The 20,000-nt window shown below is 47.0% G+C and overlaps 1 protein-coding gene across 1 annotated transcript in view; it reads left to right on the top strand.

Annotated features, from left to right (window-relative positions):
- Positions 1-4,375: 4,375 nt before the first annotated feature.
- Positions 4,376-20,000, top strand: part of LOC308372302 (leucine-rich repeat transmembrane neuronal protein 4) — a gene marked incomplete at its 3' end in the record, with an annotated part of 90,874 nt that continues 75,249 nt past the window's right edge. Inside the window, exon 1 of the mRNA XM_080847459.1 lies at positions 4,376-5,929. Within this exon, the coding sequence (XP_080703585.1) occupies positions 4,379-5,929 (1,551 nt within the window). The 5' untranslated portion in view covers positions 4,376-4,378. The remainder of the gene's footprint in view (positions 5,930-20,000) is intronic.

The raw sequence follows: 20,000 nt of genomic DNA, 5'->3' as shown, positions 1-20,000 counted from the left end.
GTCTTAGTAGCAGCAGTGCATAGTCACCGTTGAAACAGTGGCTGCACTGGGCGTGAGAGAAGAATACGTGGGAGCAACTGGTCAGAATTAAGTCGAGTTGAGGAAATGTCTGTGGGCATGTTTTTTGAACAGCCCATTTCATTCTGCTGAGCTAGGCTATGGGACTGGAGGGCTGATATGCCCTGCCAACTCCTGTAGATAAGTCACAGTCCATACAGCAGCCCAGATGTACTTGGTGTATCATTGTGCAGAGGTTTGTTGGGTCATGGAGTCATGTAGATTACAATCAGATAACCAGACTGTAAAGGATCAAGGCCCCTTGATTCAGCTCACAATCAGCAGCCATGTTGATATCTTTTCCCGCTATAATAACATCTATATTATATTGTATTATATGATATTATATTATGTAGTTCTGCTCTATCTCATATGACCGTGGGATGCTGTGATGCTGTTGACATGCTCAGGCCACATACATGGTGCAGTTTTTGCTGTTTTTATTCTGTTGGATTTGCTGAGGTAGCGCATTTCCTGCTGTTGCCTTCTGCAAGCGGAGGAAGGTTGGGCAGAAACAAACATTTAGATGCACGAAAGCCACCTACAGAATGAGTGATTGGTTGTGATGGATTGAAGGCTTCCAGATTTATTTGAAGGGCAATCATACTGATGTTTATTTCTGACACCTGTTATTTACACCCATAAATGAATTCTCCTGGGAATGAAAATGATTTATCTGTTCTGCAAATGTCTGCACACACACACATTCACAACTGATTACCTTTGCACTTTTCAATGCTTTACATTGAGTTGTTTGAGGGTGTGTGTGTGTGCTGGTCCTATAAACTACCTTATAAGGTTTTATAAGGGTTAACTGAATTTAAACTGCTCCACGAGCATTGCACGAAAAAAATAATGTGGCAATGCCATCAGGCTAAGAATGGTTTACATGCCAAAAGCTGAATTAGTTTGAATGGGCTACATGTAGGAGAGGAATGCTGTGCACTGAAAGCCCCTGGCTTGTCGTGCCTCCAGAAGTGTAAATAACCTGTCCACAATGGACCACAAAAATAATGACTTCCCCAAAACACACACATCTGACTGTGAGTGGTCCTATTCTTCCCCTGTTGCTCTGACACAAAGCAAACATGCGGCGGTGCGAGCGAGGCAGGGAATGCAAGCATCAGAGAGGCATGTAAATAAAAGTGCTTTGGCAAGCTGGAGCCCATTTGGATTATAATTTGTGCCTAATAGAATGGCCCAGGCGTGCCGGTGGGGAGGGGGGAGTGCTGCTGCACTCGGCCGCTGGCCAGGAGTATTGTCTGAGAGCCGGCCGCTGATGGCCTGCTACTGTAGCCTCGGCTGCCAGCGCCATCAAACACACGGCAGATAACAGCTCTGTGCTGTTGCCGCCGCTACCACTGCTGTTTATAATGGAGAACCAGGAGCTGGTCAGGGGTTTGTACCGCAGAACCAGAGGCTGGTCAGGGTTTTGTACCGCAGAACCAGAGGCTGGTCAGGGTTTTGTACCGCAGAACCAGAGGCTGGTCAGTTTTTTTTAAAGCAGAACCAGAGACTGGTCAGGGTTTGGGAACATACAACCAGAGGAACACTGGGTAGGCTTAAACTGACCGGTCCTTTGTGGTTTGAAGCAGGTTTGTATTACATGTGTGATTTTCATGTAGGAAAGACAGCACAAATACAGAGAAAATACAGTCTCTCTCTTATAAGTAAGTAAGTAACGTTTATTTGTATGGCGCTTTTCACAGACACGACAAGTGCTTTACAAGAGCAAGTACAAAAGCTAAAAGACTTGGCGCATACAGGTTAGCCAAACCCCTTTCTAAACAGATATGTCTTTAGCTGCCTTTTAAAAGAGTCCACAGAACCAGCAAACCTTAGAGGCAGAGCGTGGGTGCGTGGGACTCACCTAAGAGAGCAAGCTGCTGAGAAAGAGTGAAGTAGATCAGGCACATATGCAGCACCCTGTCCATGCAGCGCTCTGAGCACAAGTGAGAGTTTGAAACTAAATTCTAAATGCAACAGGGAGCCAGTGAAGAGATACGAGTGGAGAGGTAATGTGAGATCGTCTGCTTGACCTAGTAAGGAGTCTTGTAGTTATGAACTGCCTGCAGACTAAGCGAGGAGTACATTTCAGTAGTCGATACAAGATGAGATAAAGACACATGTAAGACTCTCCAGCTCTGTGTTTAAAACTACAGATCTCATTTAACTGATTTTTCTTAAGTGAAAAAAATACCCCAAATCTGCTCAGTTCAACATGGGTGTTGAGCAACTAGGACTGACTGAAATATAACCACGACATTTTGCAGGCTGGAGTGGGTGGCAGATGAAAAAGGGCCAATTTTGCTTGATCATGGGGGCAACATTTTCAGCAGCAACAATCAGAACCTCTCACCAGCATTGAGCTGCAAAAAAAAAATTCCGCCGTCCAGCGTTTAGACAATCTAGGAGCCTAGACAACCTATACATCTCAATTTAAAAGCTGAGTCTGATAACATGCAAACACATGATATAAATGAATCTATGTTTATAATCTGTCCCAGCGGCAACACATATAAAGAGAATAGAAAGTAAGAAACACATACTGAGCATGAGCAGTATGGACTAATGTCAAAATTCAGTTCCTTTGCTAAATGCTGACCTTTCACCATGAGGACAAGGTGAATGGTTCATCAGGCCACGTGAGTTATAATCCTGAAGACAATATCTCCACAAGGCAAAGCATTTCAGAAATTGCTAGATGTAATATGACCAATGCTGAAAAATGACTTCAGATGATAATTAATCTATTGAGATTAGAAATGGGAAATGATTCAATATATTAAAATTCATAGAGTTAAGCTGATGATAAAACTCTGGTGTTGTATGTTAGCAGCAAGCAGCTAGAACATAGTATTTGCAGTACAGTATACATCAGTTGTGCCTTGAAAAATAGATACACGCACACAAGGACACATAAGGCTGCTCTATACACACACTCACACACGCACACACCTTCACACTCACACAAGCACACACACACACACACACACACACACACACACACACGCACGGACACCCACACACATAAACCTCCATATGGAATCCGCAGATGCCTGGCAACAAACACAATAGTTCTATTAGTTAACATATGCTCTATGTTGTTATTGAACCTTCTTATCAAAAGAGTTGGCAAAGTCGTTCCTAAAGTGAAAGAGAATTATTGAACTATCGGTATTTTTAAATATAGTGCAGATTTAACCTGAATAATAGATCACAAAAGCATCTCCAGTAAAAACTAAATATGTGTTTCAGATGAGACCTTTCAAACCCTTCATACGTCTGTGCTTTTATGCAAGATGTGATATTTCAAATTGTACATTTCATACAGTTTAACATGTATTTCTTTCATATTTTCACCATAGAAAACAAAAGTTTGTTCTCTGTAAGAAGTCATGTAACTGACATTGTATTGTAATCGTGGTTAATGATTTATATGAATAATTGCACTTTTATTGTATTTAATTGCACAGGGCTGCTAGGGCTCTGACTGGTGCGATTAAACTGGGTTGGGTGGGGGCTGGGTGGGGGCTGGGTAGGGGCTGGAAGCCGTGATTCAGTCAGGTTCTTGTAAGCGTTGGGCTCCGCTTCAGTGCAGAGTGAAGAGATGCTAAATTGATACGCCTCCAGATTTGTGTACGGAGGCGTGTCGGTGTGAATGCTGATGTGCTGGCCACCAGCCGGCCTTTTATGAGTCCTCCTGTGTTGTCCTGCGGGACTCGGAGTGGGCCACGCACTGCTGACGGGGACAGCTGGAACATGCCCTTGTGGGGGGGGGGGGGGGGTAGAAGGGGGTTAGGGGTTTAAACCAAATTACCAACACATCCTCATCTCTCCCTTGCCTGCCTTTCTTCCTCCCTAGACCTGCTTTCTTGCTTGTGTGAGCAGAGTTGAGTGGTCGGGGTTGAGCGGTTAATTGATGTACATGTTTATAATTAGGAGTGGATCAGCCTTGCTCATCCAGCATAACTGATCAGATGTGACAGAAGCCGACTCAGGCCTGGGCCCATGCCATATCTGGCCCATATCTGGCCCAGACTCCGCTGTCCTCTGGAAAGGTTCCAGCTGTAGCTTTTTGGAAAGGGTGGGGGTTCTAGCTTTTATTCAATAAGACAGTAAGGATATGATAGGCCAGAATTGAAGCTGGGTTATTGTGGACACTAGGTGGCGCTACCACTGTGTTACGGCTACCCTCCTCCCCTGTTGTAGCTATTGCTATTTTTAAATTGCTGTCTCTTTGCTCTCTCTTTGTGTGTGTGTGTGTGTGTGTGTGTGTGTGTGTGTGTGTGTGTGTGTGTGTGTGTATATAGGCTCTGCCATGCGGCGCCGTTGGTTCATGGTGCCTTTGCTGGTGCAGGCCTGGCTTTCGGCGCTGCCATGCCTCGGCGAGCGCCCGTGTCCCAAGAGCTGTCGCTGCGATGGCAAGATCGTCTACTGCGAGTCCAGTGCCTTCCGCGATGTCCCTAAGAACCTGTCGGGCGGCTGCCAAGGCCTGTCCCTGCGCTACAACAGCCTGGCCAGCCTGAGAGCAGGCCAGTTTGTGGGCCTGAACCAGCTAATCTGGCTCTACCTGGATCACAACTACATCTCCACTGTGGATGCCCGCGCCTTTCAAGGTATCCGCCGGCTCAAGGAGCTCATCCTCAGCTCCAACAAGATCACCATGCTGCACAACACCACTTTCCATCTGGTGCCGAACCTGCGCAATCTGGACCTGTCTTACAACAAGCTGCAGGCTCTGCAGCCAGGCCAGTTTCAGGGTCTGCGCAAGCTGCTCAGCCTCCACATGCGCTCCAACTCCCTCAAGAACATCCCTGTGCGCCTCTTCCAGGACTGCCGCAACCTGGAGTTCCTGGACCTGGGCTACAACCGCCTCCGCAGCATCACCCGCAACGCCTTCTCGGGCCTGGTGAAACTCACCGAGCTGCACTTGGAACACAACCAATTCTCCAAGATCAACTTCTCACTGTTCCCACGCCTGTATAACCTGCGTGCGCTCTACCTGCAGTGGAACCGGATCCGCTCCATGAACCAGGGGCTGACGTGGACCTGGACCTCCCTGCAGAAGATGGATCTTTCCGGCAACGAGCTGCTGGAGATTGACCCCGAGGTGTACCAGTGGATGCCTAACCTGCACACGCTCAACCTGGACTCCAACAAGCTGGTGAACATCTCCCAGGAGGCGGTGTCCAACTGGGTGTCTGTCACCACTATTGGCCTGGCCGGCAACATGTGGGACTGCGGCCCCGTGGTCTGCCCCCTGATGGTTTGGCTGAGGAACCTCAAGGGCAACAAGGAGATCACCATGATCTGCGCCTCCCCGAAGGAACAGCAGGGTGAGAAGGTCATGGAGGCCGTGGAGTCCAAAGGTGTCTGCAAGCTCACCCCGACCACCCCCACCAGCACCCCGGCCACCGCCTTCAGGACACCTGCTGAGACTGAGCCCCGCCCTTACACCCCCTCCTTCACTTCTGGCCACGGGAAGAAGGTGGAGGGGACCCCCTGGGGGGTGGCCACTCCGTTCCCCCCCACCCAGGTGTCTCCCCCCCATCCCGAGCAGGACCTGGAGCCGGTGTCTTTCCACAAGATCGTGGCGGGCAGCGTGGCACTCTTCCTGTCTGTGGCCATGATCCTGCTGGTGATCTACGTGTCATGGAAGCGCTATCCCAGCAGCGTAAAGCAGCTGCAGGAGAACTCTGCGTCGGCACGCAAGCGGCGGAAAAAGGCCCGCGAGACGGAGAGCACACTCAGCTCGCCGCTGCAGGAGTACTATGTGGACTACAAGCCCACAGGCGCAGAGGCCACCGACGTGCTGGTCAACGGCACTGGCCCTTGTGCCTACTCTGTGTCCGGCTCGCGCGAGTGTGAGGTAAGATAAACTCCTCTGCACCGTCACTCTGCTAAATTAAAACACACACACAAACACAATTAACACACACACTGACAAACACGTACATTTTCTGACACGCGCACATACACTAGCACACATAATTTCAGACACACTAACACACACACACACATACACACACACACACAGCCTTCTTGGGGGCTTCTGATGCTTTTTAGGAGAACACATGTGATGGTAATCTCAGTCCCCACACACAGGCCTGCTGGCTGGCTGTAATTTTCCATGTAGGATGGAATGCTGATAAGATGCTCAGGATATCCAGTGTGAGGTTTTAGGGCACTTACTTTATCTGCTATATTCTCTGGAATTATGCAGTTTTTCTATGTACAAGACATCACTTCTTGTTCATCCAGCTCTTCATTATTCTCCTTTCTTTGCCTGTGAAAGGAGGAAGGGGTCATAGTGACAATACACGTGTTGCATACCAAAAGCAGCAAGCTCCCCCTGTGCCAGATAGCCGTGTATGGGAATAGTGTGCAGCATTGAAATAAGTGACAGTGTTATTCTTCATGAATTCTGAGAGTTTTTTTCATGTGTGTGATTGCCCATTTATTCTCTTCCAAAATGGCCCATTGATTTTTTTTTCTCCCCCCTCTGTAGCGAGCTCGTCAATGCGACTGCTTTTCTGTACATAAGCCCGGCCAATTTTAGCACAATAGCCAGCAGCATCTCGCTGAGCTCTGAGCGTTTGAGTTCCACGGGGCTTTTTTAGACGGTCCAGGGCAGCTCGGGGTAGCTGCCCTCATGACAGCGTGCTCTCTGTCTTGCATGGTGTACAAATGACCACATGGCTGTTCAACAGATCACCTGAAAGGAACAGCGCTGAGTTTGTGTATTCATCTGTCAACAGATCGATAGATAGATGGATAAATGGATAGATCAATGGATCGATCAATAGATAGATAATCAAATAGATCAATCAGGAAAGATAAGTGGAAAGATAGAGAAATATGGGTCCTACCTGTGTTAACAAAGTAAATGACCTGTATGATTTATGTCCAGCAATAGAGTGTGTTTGCGAGTGTGGAGGAGATGAGGAAGGGTTTGGTGCTTTGGCGAGCTCTAATTCCCTACCCACTTACATAATGTTACATTATTGGCACAGCCACACAATTAGGCAGTGCTTGAACTATGGTGGTTACTGAAAACGGTGCTAAGACTTAAGAGGGGAACGCAGTCGAGTGGATGCAGTAGACGTTCTCTTTGGAAGCCAACAGGTATGCTGCCTCATGCTGGATATTGTGTCTTTGAATAGTGTCTGCTGTTCTCCATGAGAGGACACCTTGCTAAGCGGAGATGACACACTTCAGCTTGGCTTTGAGGGCCTGTTGTTTTCCTCGCGTGTAATTGGGGCCTCGGCTTCTTTTGAGTACGTCTTGAAAGTGTGTGTGTGAGTGTGTGTTTGTCTGTCTGTCTGTATGTGTATGTGTGTGTGTGTGTGTGTGTGTGTGTGTGTGTGTGTGTGTGTGTGTGTGTGTTGAGCTTCTGAAAGTGTGTGTGTGTGAGTGTGTGTGTGTGTCTGTCTGTATGTGCTTGTGTTGAGCTTGTGAAAGTGTGTGTGTGTGAGTGTGTGTGTGTCTGTCTGTATGTGTATGTGTGTGTGTTGAGCTTGTGAGAGTGTGTGTCATAACCGGTGCCTGCTGCCTGAGGGGGTTTCATTCTGCAATAGGTGTCTCAAGAACATGTGGGCTGTCACCAGTGTGTATGTGTATGTGTATGTGTGTGTGGGTGTGTGTGTCTTGAGCTTGATGGGTGTGTACATCAGGTCAGAATGTTAATTGCTTATAATATGAACAACATGTCAACCTGAAAGACGTGTGCCAGGGGCAAAAAAATAGAAAAACAAAAGTACTAGGCCTAATAAATGTTCTGCTGTCTAATACACGTAAGATGGCTGAGAGTCTACGGTTAGGCGCGCAGGGGACTTCAAACACTCACGCGTGCATAAGAATATCATCCTGTTAATCCTGTCTCGTACACTCTTCCACTCTCCCCCTTCAGCTCTCGATGCTCCGTTTGATCCGCGCTTAATGAGCCCGTTAGATCACCAATACAGCGATCACACTACCTGCCAATGGAGCGGGGAGTGTTGCTACCTCTTTTACTTCCTCTCCCTGCGCCAACGAGCTTTTTTTTAATCACACCTTCTTAAACAGAAACACCTCATTCCTTTGCCTCTCTCCCTTGGCCTTTTTGTTCTACTGCTGTTCTTCATGTCCAGATCTTTTGATTCTCGCCCCAGCCTTAGCGAGAGCTTTGTTCCTTCCCTCGCAACACCGCACCCTTCATTAAACTAAAACAGCTCCCCTCTCTGAGTTCTAGTTGTGAGAGCTCTTTGATGCTCTGAGGTGCACATAAGATGTCTGCTCTTGTTTTGTCCCAAACTAGTATGTTGTTGGCATATTTTGCAGTCTTTTATCATATACATCACAGGATGTATGCTCCATTTGAACCCATGAAAGACTGAACTGCCGTGATATCTGCGTTGCACTAACGTCAGTCCTGGTGTGTGTGTTCCTGTTTAACTGTGAATTCACTGATGACTGCCTGTGATATAGTGTCAGTAGTATTGGTGTTTGTCTTTGACCATGACGTTGGTCTGTGTTGGCTGTTGCTGTAGCAGTTTTGTTTTTGGTCTTGTAGTGTGTTTGTCATACTGCGGACTGGCTGGCATAGATACGGGTCATCTAAGTTTATTAGAGAACCGAGCTCACAGAGCTTAGACAGATGCCCCCGTAGGCTGGGGGCACATGGGACAGGCATGAAGGTGGCAGAGGTAGGGGGTAGGCCAGCTCATCAGATCAGGGCAGTGGGCATCTGAAGGAGCTGGACGCGTGGAACAGTCGGCTCATAACAGCAGGGCTCCCTGGCCGTCAGATGGCTTATCCGTACCCCGCTCCCGTCCCCTGCTACCGTTCCCCGCTTGCCCGCCCGTCTGCCCTGTGATCTCCCGCAGCTCAAGGAAGCTTTGTGAGAGAGATCAGAGACCCGCAGGCCGCCCTGGCTCGCTCTGAGACGCAATCGGCAGTCAGAGAGCAGACAACAAAGGCTGACAAGAGCAGACGTCCCTCATCAAATGCTCCCGCCTCTCCTCACAGATGAGTTTCTGAGCGTGGCGCAGGAGACGCCGTCCCCTCTCATCGCGCGCCACCATGAGTCATACAGTAGGCCGTGCCAACTCCGCGCTACGCTCCGCAAACACTCCGTATGTGGGAGAATGTGTCTGTAGGTGTGTGTGTGTGTGTGCGTGCCAAGAGACCATGTGTGTATGAATGTGGATGGATTATGTATATGAGTGTGAGCATGGAGAGAGTGTGGTTATTAATGTTGAAAGAGTGTGTGTATGTGTTTGAGGGTAGGGAAAATATGTGACAACAAGTGAAAATGGAGGGAGAATGTAAATGATCTTGAGTGTGGAGTGTGTGTGTATGAATGTGACAGTGGGGAGAGTCTGTGTATGAATATGGAGATAGTGTGTATGTGAACGTGGAGGGAGTGTATCTAAATGTGAAGAATGTGTGTGTGAGAATAGAAAGAGTTTGTGTACGATGAAGCGTGTGCTGATGGGTTCATCTTGAATGCTATGTTTTTTTTTTTTTGGATCAGACTCATGCGACGTGTATTGTGGAGTGTGTATGAGACTGTGTAGTGTGTGCTGGTGTGTGTATGGCTGAGTGTAGTGTCTGCCGGCTTGTGTATGAGTGTTTGTTGTCTGTGCTGGAGTGTGTGTAGTGTCTACCGGCATGTGTATGAGTGTGTGTTGTGGGTGCTGGTGTGTGTAGTGTGTGCCGGCATGTGCATGAACTATGGATAGTGCGTGTAGTGTGTGCTGGTAAGCGAAGCCCCTCAGTAATGGCTGCGGCGTGTCGGATCTAATGGGCTCTGGCTGCGCCGGCGCGCAGGAAAAAACACGTCATGTCAGATTGATGAGTTCCATCCCCGCACCGCAGATTTAGTATTCGACCTGCATGTCGCACTTACAAGCTGCTTTCATTAAAGGACACAGACTGGATTCAAACACACATTTGCTATCATTCACGTCCTGCAGTAGCACTGACTCACCCCTCCGACATACACACTAGTCCACGGGCATGCTGAGGGGAGCCAAGCACTTGGGCTAGCTCTTGGATTGCACACTGGAAATACATAGACTCGAAAGCAATCTAGTCCTACATGAATAACTGATATACACCACTCATAGACAAACAGAGAAATGGATAGGTTCGCGGACAGATAGATAGATAGAAAGATATATATATAGATAAATAGATAGATAGATAGAGAGATAGGTTGATAGATAGACAGATATATATATATATATATATATATATATATAGATAGATAGATAGATAGATAGATAGATAGATAGATAGATAGATAGATATATAGATATGATAATGATTTTTTTTTAATTTTATTTAATTTATTTTTTTCCAATCCATTTCCCTTCTAATGTATCTTGTGTATACAGTGTACACCCAACTGAAATGCTTTGGCAATACTGTAGAACATTATGGTCATGCTAATAAATCGTCTTTTGAATTTGAATGTAGATAGATAGATAGATAGATAGATAGATAGATAGATAGATAGATAGATGGATGGATCGGAAGATGGATAGATAGGAAATTATCTTACCTGTATCCAGTTGATGAGAGAGAGAGAGAGTAAGTTGAAGTACTCTGCTGCCTCTTTGAGAGGCTTAAATGCCATGACTGGAGCATTTTTCAGCCTCAGACATTACCTACGTCTTATTGATTTGGATTAGCAAAGTAATAAACACTCGTTATCGACAAAAGTGACAATAGGCTCATTTAGGATTGATTGGTCCTTGAATCCTGATGTGTTCCTGAGAGTCGAGAACCCTCTCCTTTACTTAACCACTTACACTCATCCTTGACTCAACCATGGGAACACAGAAATACACACACACACTCTTTTCTTGGCATGGACACACAAACATTCTTTACTTAACCATGGACACATACACACACAGAGACACTCATTCAGACACACACACTCATTCAGTACTTAACCATGGACACACACACACACACACACACACACACACATGGGCACACACACAAACATCCACATCCTTTACTTAACCAGTGCTATATATCATGAACACACAGAATGTCAAACAATGATCACACCACAAATTACAAAACAGCATGTTTTTCTCGAAAAACAATTGGGTCATTTAGCTCCAGTTCTGTCTGTTTCAATTGTACTCTTATGTACTGTGTTGTCTTTGTGTTTGTGGTTAGGTGTGTGTGTGTGTGTGTGTGTGTGTGTGTGTGTGTGTGTGTGTGTGTGTGTGTGTGTGTGTGTGTGTGTGTGTGCGTTAAAGGTCAGCCTGACCAAGCGTGTGGAGACAAAGGCATTTGCCCTTTATATTTTATCATGTTTTTTCTGTGCATTTTCCTAACATATAGCCTCCACTCCTACCTTTCACTCACATGCCCACGTTACACCGTTTTGGGGAATGGTGTTATCAGGGTATAATCTGGATATTATCTTTTTTGACAGAATCACCCATCAGAGGTCTGACTGAATCATTGTGTGTGTCAGATGTCTAACGTCTAACGTACAACTAAGAGTAAAGATAGTGCCCTGAATGAATGTGTACTATTCAGATGTAGAGATATGGACAGCCGAACCCAGAGCAGACTCTACTGTTTGCATTGGCTGTCTGGTATTTTAATGAAAACTAATGTCCTCGATTTCAAAGAACATTCTATCAGTGTGTTTAGTAATTATCATCAGATTAACCACATTTCTGTTAACAAATGGATGCATTTGTTGTTTTGACCTGTGCACATAATGAAAATGGATCTATCAACCCAGTTGGCTAAAGTGCTCGCTCAAGATTAAATTCGGGCTTCAATTTTGGTTATTGGTCGACAACTTGTGCTCAACACTGTGCAGACAGAAAAGTGATGACAGACACAGCCCCAGTGAAAAATCAGACACAACATGTCGACAGCCTGAAGAATCTAAGCTGGTGTGGCCTTTGTGTGTGTGTGTGTCTGACAGACTATGAAGTGTGTTCCTAGCTCAAGTGGAGTGTCTCCATAGTCAGAAAAGGGATCCCTAAATGTGTCGGGACAGCCAGGGTCTGGGACAAATGCAATGTCTGTCATAAAACCGTCTTTAACTATTTTGAGTGAATTTTTAAAGCGTGGGCCTCCAATGTTTCCATTTCAAAGACTTTGTAATGTTAGAGTGCTTTCACCTGGCTGATGTTAGAGTGTTAGAGTGCTTCTACCTGGCTGACGCATCTACACAGCAGAGTCTGAATCAGGTGTGTGGCCCGGAGGAGGGGGCACAGCTGCATGTGGTCAGGTGTGTGTCATGCAGAGGACACGTAGGGTAAGAGTGCTATAGAACAAGGGATGAAGACGAAGCGTCGGACAAAGACCAAAGAGGGGAGGGCAAGCAGGAGATGGAGAGGGAGAGAGAAGGAGGGGGGGGGGCAGGGTTCGTTAAACATGGAGGGTGGGAGAGAGGGAGAAATAAAGGAAGGAAGGAAGGAAAGAAGGGAGAAAGAAACATAGAAAGAAAGAAAGAGAGTGAGAGAGCAGGAGAGAAAAAATGACAGAGTGAATGAAAGAGTGGTGGAGAGAGAGAGATACAGTGAGAGTGGGGGAGAGAGAGATAGAGTGACAGTGAGGGAAGGAGAGCGAGGGCCACAGGCCTGGTCGAACAGAGCGAGAGATAGAGAAAGATGGAAGGCCACTCCGGATGTGACCTGAGAGGCGCAGCCTATTTGATTTAGTGCCAATCACAGTTTTTAATGGCGCAGCGCTGCATCATAATTTATTAGGATTATCATAAACTTGTGCTGGGAGCATCGAGCAAGGGCACTTCAGCCACCCCCTCAAAATGAATTACTACCCACAAACCCTGCCGTCAATCTCTCCAGGAGGGGCCGGCCACGGCTGCCTTTGCCTCCCTGTTTTTCCAGCCCCGTACGGTGCTCAGCAGAGCCTTGTCACCACGGTACCCGCCAGGCCATCGCCACGGAGCCTGATAAATATTCCTCAGTTTAGCTGTGCCTGTGCCCAGGGCCAGAACTCTGGGGTGGAGGCAGGGTGAGAGGTCACTCTAGCAACTCTCTGGTGATCGGTGTGGAGAAATGAAAGCACAGAGTCCCCAAACGTGCCCTATCTCTATGCTTTAGAGTTGTACACGACTCCTCAACTAAAGCGTTAAGGAGGTCACAGGGTCGTTTCCTGGGGAACAGTGCTGCGAGCGTGTGTATGACCCCTTGACCTCAGCTGGGATAATTGCAGAGATGAGGATGGGAGCAGAGCAGTGGCCCCGAGTGTAAGACTTCCTGTATGTGCGGGGAAAATGCAGGGTGTGTGGGAGGAAGCTGATCTTAGCACTCGCAGAACACTGACGCTGTTTTTTTAGCAGCCTTGAACTGAACACACGCACACACATACACACACACACACAAAGATACTGCTCACCTGACCACACACACACACACACACACACACCACACACACACACACACACACACACACACACACACACACACACACACACACACACACAAACACACACACACACACACACACACACACACACACAAAGATGCTGCTCACCTGACCACACACACACACATGCTGCATGCTACTGACCTGACCACACACACACACACACACAAACACACATATACATGGTACATAGGCATATATGCATCATGGCACTGACCTGATCACAGAGGCTTTGTGGTGATGCACAGCTGCATGTGGTCCTGGAGAAGGAGTGAGTCTCAGTTTAGTTAAACAAGGCTTCCCACTGGTCCCTGAGCAGTGCTAAATCAGTGTCTTTACCTGGCCCTGGATCATGCATCTCTGTAATATGGGAACCCCTGTGTGTCTGAGCTGCCCAAACGCTTACCGACTAACTCACCGTTGACACTCTCTAACACCATATCGGCGCCGTTGGCAGTGATTGTAAATATATGTTTTCCTGCTGTTGAAGGAGCAGTTGCTCTGGCTGTGTGCTTTTCTGAACATCTCCCTCCCCTCCGTCTGTGTTGAGTAGCATGGTGTAAGTGGTGTATTGTCTGTGATAAGTGATGTGTTCTGGTGTGTGGGTGTGTGTGTGTGGGGTGTGTGTGTGTTGGGTGGGGAGGGGGTGTGTGTGTCTTAGGGGTCTTGTGTTCTGGTGTGTGTGTGTTGTGGGGGTGTGTGGGTTAGGGGTCTTGTGTTCTGGTGTGTTGTTGGGTGTGTGTGTGTTAGGTGTCTTGTGTTCTGGTGTGTTGTGGGCAGTTGTGTAGGTGTGTGTGTGTGTGTGTGTGTGTGTTTTAGGCACGATGTGTTCTGTTCTGATGGTGCACAGTGGGGGGATAAGAGGCAGACTGAAAGCCTAATTAATCCGCCCTTCTTTAATTAGCCTGTGTACCCTCTATTATACGCTTTCCAGTTTGCTCTCTGTCACTCTTTCTCTCCTGCTTTCTATTTCAGACTTCACACACACATAAACACAAACACTCTCTCACTCTTCCTCGCTCTCCCTTTCTCTGTCTCTCTCTCTATCTTTCTCTCCCTCTCTTTTTCCCTTCATCTCTCCCTCTCTCGCTCGCGCTCAGTATCTTTCTTTCTTTCTCTCCCTCTGTCTGTGCTGTGTGTGGACAACGGCAATCTGCTGTGCACTGATAAACATGCCCTGCGCCGCTGCTGAGGGTGGCAGAGTGGCACGGGCAGGTGTCTGTGCTGTCAAGGCGTGTCGCTGTGGGCACAGAGCGGCGGAAGACAAAAGCCCAACTGTGGAAGGCTGTTTCGGAGCGGCGCAGCGCTCTGACCCGGGATCGTGTGGGCCAAGCGGGACCCTGGAGGAGCCTGGTCAGTGTGTTTCCTGTCTGGCACGGGGCCCTGGACATCACCCCCCCGCCGGTGCTCACATCGATTAGGATCATGTCACGCTGCAGGACACGCCTGACCCAGAGGGAGAGCTGAGGGCTGGCCTCTTTTCACTGCAGCCCTCAAGGGAAGCTGCATATGGACTTCCCTCACACCCTCTCTCTCTCCTATGCTCCCTCCTTCTGCCTCTCTCTCTCTCTCTCCCTCTTTCTATCTCTCTGACTCTTTGTCTCTCTCTGTCTGAGAGACTATTTGCTCTCTAATGGAGGTACATTTTACGGTCTGTTTGTGGCTGGCAGCTGAGTGAATGTAGCATTGAGTTGTTGACCTGTTTACTAGAGATAGAGCATCTACTGCAGGTGTTTTTGCTAGGGATAGACCATCTACTGCAGGTGTTTTTGCTAGAGATAGACCGTCTACTGCAGGTGTTTTTGCTAGGGATAGACCATCTACTGCAGGTGTTTTTTTCTAGAGATAGACCGTCTACTGCAGGTGTTTTTACTAGAGATAGACCATCTACTGCAGGTGTTTTTTTCTAGAGATAAACCATCTACTGCAGGTGTTTTTTTCTAGAGATAAACCATCTACTGCAGGTGTTATACTATCTGAAAGTCTCTGGAGCCCAGTAGCGGGGGTTAGTAGTTGTGTGTGTGTGGGACCTGTAGATGTGTGTGTGTGTGGGTGTGGGTGGAGGGTGGAGTAGTTGTGTGTGTGAACTTTCCTATGAATGAGACCCATGTCATCTCCTCTCGCCATCAGCCTCCCCCTCTGCAGCTGCTTCAGTCCCAGTCAGCACATCCCATCCTCTGAGGAAGGATGGCGTTCATCTGCTGGGAGTGTGTTGATAGTTGCGATAATGTACTCATATAGATGTTTGTCTATGCCAGTTCACTGCTTCTGTCTAATAAATGAAGTTCATTTTGTGTCTTTGTCTCTCTTAAAGATCCATGACTGCTGAGCCACAGGGAACAGGAAGTGTAGACTAACTCGTAACAGATAATGATAATAAAATGAAGCAAGCTCGACTCCACCTTCCTGCCAATGGCTCCCTGCATGATAAATATCTTGAGGGAAAGTTTTCTATATTTCTTTTATAAAAGGAACGGAGGTCTATTTGTGTATGAAGGTCATGTCTCCTCCCTACTGTGTTTGGGAGCAGGACACAGGCTGTGTCTCCTTCCTTCTCTCCTGTCTTCCCTCTGTTCTAATTTCTGACCTGCTGTCACACACACACACACACACACACACACACACACACCACTGTCACACAAACACACACACACGCGGCTTTGGAGAGGGACATCTGACATTTGGAAAGGACACACAACTTCACTGTCACCGGTCCTCTGAAGTGTGTGATGTGGCACGGTTGAGCTGGCCTGGGGGGTGATAAGGTGAACTGAGGGGAAATAACTGATAAGGCCAGGGGGAACTGAAGCCACAGACTACTATAGACATGTGTATGTGGCAGCTGAGATGGATGGAGAAATGGCTATACAGTATATTGCGATATTTCTGATTGTGATGTGTTAACAAAACACTTGCTCTAAATATTGGTGCATTTTTTTCTGATTTATTCACATAATAAACTACCCCTCACCTCCTTGTCTGGGGTTCTTAGAGCAGTGTACCATAGAGTGGTACTGGTCATGAAATGCAATTATAACTGACAGAAAAGAAGACATTTATCAAAAATAGGCCTACAGTTACTGGCTGGGATCAGAGTGCCCTTTACATTGTTTCTATTTTGTAAAATAGCATGGGTTTTCTTGTATTGTGATGTATCAGTATCGTAGGAAAAAAATTGAATCATGAGTTAACCTCTAATGCCATCCACATGTGTGTGTGTGGGAGCTGAGATCTATTTAGACCACAGACTGTCATAGGGCCTCATTTATAAAGCGTACTTACGCACAGAACTGATCGTAGACTGTGCGATCAAATCCACGTCTAAGTACAGATTTATAAAAACCGTCTTAGACGTAGGAAAGGACGTATCTCTACGTCTGGTTTCAGTTCATGTAAGTACATTTCCTTGCGGCAATACTAGAGTACTGCAGGAATTCAGGACTCTCCGAGCACCGACAGCCGACACGCAGTTTCATCATTGTCAGCACCACCGTCACCATTTGGGCTAATGGTGAAAGGCCAAATTAATGTTTCGCTCAATAAAATCAAATAAACTATTAGAATAATTCACACATGAATGAGATTCACGTCTTATAGGTATTCCGTTTTAATTTCACAGGTGTAAAACATTTCGCTCAAAATTATAGCCTATAAAAAGTCTAATAGTGGCTTAGTTTTCAGTAGGTGATATGGCTGCATTGGCGTTGTTAGAGGATATTGCCAACTGCGCAATAAGGAGAGAGAGGGTTTTATTTGTGATCGCGCAGACTTTTTGACACAGGATGATGTATGTCTGATAAGCAGGTACCGCTTGCCAAGAGCGTTGTGCCCAAATGGCCTCTCGTCAAGAGAGGCGCACCAGAGGCAACCAGGCCATACACGTTCAGGTATTGTCCGTTCTTGGATTCCTGGGTACAGGAACGTTCCGATGAGAAATTGGAGACCAGTCGAGCAATCCCCGTCATCATTAAGCAGAATTTTGCCCGATGTTGTTCGCAGTATACTATCCCATATGCCTGCGATTCATTAGATTTCCATACAGTGCCCAGCAAAATGTCGGTAGCCACAGGTCGGTAGTTGAGCGCACCAAAGCCATGGTGCTGCTGCCGCAGATGCGGCTTCTGGTGCTGTGCGTGCCGCAGGTGCTGGTGCTTCGGAGACGTGTCTACTAGGCTACATGTCAAATACTTTGCTTTTGCCATTACGCCACCAGACAGGCTTTCTCACGATGTTTTGGCTCTTCCATCAGCAGAACGTCGATGTCAGCCTCATGTACACGTATGTTTCTTTCTTGATTGCCACTGTCACATAGAGTTTGTGCATTGAGGATGCGCTCTGTTTGTGCATTGATAATATGCTGATTAGATTAAATAGGGGCGGTTTGAGGGCGAAGATTCAGTTGCGCACAATTCAACGACCATTTGTGATTTACAACTGAAGGATTGGCGTACACGTGTTTTTTGTGTGTACGTCCGTTTTCTGTGGATCTCACTTACACTCATTTCAGGAAATGTCTTAGACAAAATGTAGGATGGTTTCTACGCAACTTTTTATAAATGAGGCCCATAGACATATTTGAATAGCTGAGATTTATGTAGACCACAGACAGCCATAGACATGTGCTTGCTGTCAGCTCCTTGTGCATCACACACATCCTGCTCTCTCTGACTCCTCTAGTGTATGGAAGCTGTCACTGATGGTCTGTCAGTCAGAATTCATTAAAGGTTAATTAACATCAGGCGAGTGCTAGGGCAGGCCTGGGGGTCCTGGGAGAGTTTAAGTCTCTCATACGTCCAGTGTCTTATGTTTGCAGAGACACTAATGAGGCTAATTTGGAGATGATAACTGAGCGTGCTTGGTTGTGGACTACAGTGAGTGGTAATCAGTCAGTGGTAAAAACAGTCAGTACATCAGTCATTATCAGTCATAACACACACAGATATAGCTGTGTTATATGTGGGATTTGTCAGTACATACTGCGGTTTAAGCCAAGTGTTTTTGGTGATGCTGAGTTTTCACACTGTGTGCCTGAACTCTGATATTATATCCTACTGCGCTCAATCACATGTAATTATTTGAGAATGAGGGGGTGCTAGTGCAGACCTGGTCCTCCTGAGAAAGAGGAGGCCCTTGCAGCTTTAACCTGAGCCACTGATAGCCACTTAGTTTGCATGAGTAATTGAAAGGGCTTGGTGGTGATCTTGGTAAGATATGTCAGTGCCTCTCTGTCTCACACACACACACACACACACACATGCCTGGAGGCGACCGTTAGGTAGAACAGAGATGGGTGTGGATCTGAAGAGGTTGCCTTTAACACGGCCTAAGAAAAGGCGGTGACTGAGAGGAGTTGTTAGATTGTTTCTAGGAGTAGGCTGTGCCAGAGAAGAGTTGTGTTGTGTCTAAGAGAAGTATTTGACTGAGAGGAATAGTTGTGTTGTGCCTAAGAGAAGTATTTGACTGAGAGGAGTTGTTGTGTTGTGTCTAATACAATACTTTGACTGAGAGGAATAGTTGTGTTATGTCTAATAGAAGACTTTGACTGAGAGTAATAGTTGTGTTGTGCCAAAGAGAAGACACGTGTTGTGTGGAGAAGACTTTGAATGAGAGAAGTTTTTGTGTTGTGCCTCAGAGAAGACTTTGACTGAGAGTAATAGTTGTGTTTTGCCTCAGAGAAGGCGGGTAGTTGTGTTGTGTGGAGAAGGCTGTTGGTTGGTGCCATATGTGGTGATTACACAGGCGAGCGGAGCGCTGAGCAGACTAATCAGGCAGGCTGGAGGAGCCGTCTTAAATGAAGTGATCACTTTTAGAAATGAGCTTTTTCCTCTGGACGGCAGCCACTGCTCAGCGGGGGGCAATCGCGGCCCCGCTCCGCCGCAGGCTGCCACACGGACACACATTCATTTCCCAAAATGAGAAGATTGGACAGTGATGGGGGGCAGGGGGGTGTTGCACATATGTTTCTGAACTCTTATAAGAACCACAAATCTGTGAGCTTATTTTGGTTTCACTAGCAAATTTAGAGCTTAAAGAATGCAGTGTTTCTCTGTGTTTGTGTGTGTGTGTGTGTGTGTGTCTGAATGTGTGTCTCTGTGTGTTTGTGTACATGTGTTAGTCTTTGTGTATATGTGTGTGTGTGTGTGTGAGAGAGTGAGTGTGTGCGTGTGTGTGTGTGTGTGTGTGTGAGAGAGAGTGTGTGTGTGTTTTGTCCTCTCCTTGCAGAGTGAGTGGGTATCCTTCAGATGGCCTAGTTTCTGAGCTGAGTCTGGTTAATACCCCCACTGAGGGGCTCCGGAGCGGTAAACACTCCACTCAGCAGTGAGAGCGCTGGGGGGCTCTCCCAAATGAAATGATCTACTTATGGCCTACTTCGCCTGTGCCCTCCCTACTGTCAAAAGCCTCAATGCTCCCCCCACTCATCCACACTCAGTCTGCTTATTGACACACACACACCCAGAAACATACACACATACCTACACATGCACACACACACACACACACACACACACACACACACACAC

Source organism: Sprattus sprattus (assembly GCF_963457725.1).
Source record: "Sprattus sprattus genome assembly, chromosome: 11".
Lineage (NCBI taxonomy): Eukaryota > Metazoa > Chordata > Actinopteri > Clupeiformes > Clupeidae > Sprattus > Sprattus sprattus.
Note: the sequence above shows the minus strand (reverse complement) of the source record. Positions and strands in the feature narration are given on the sequence as shown.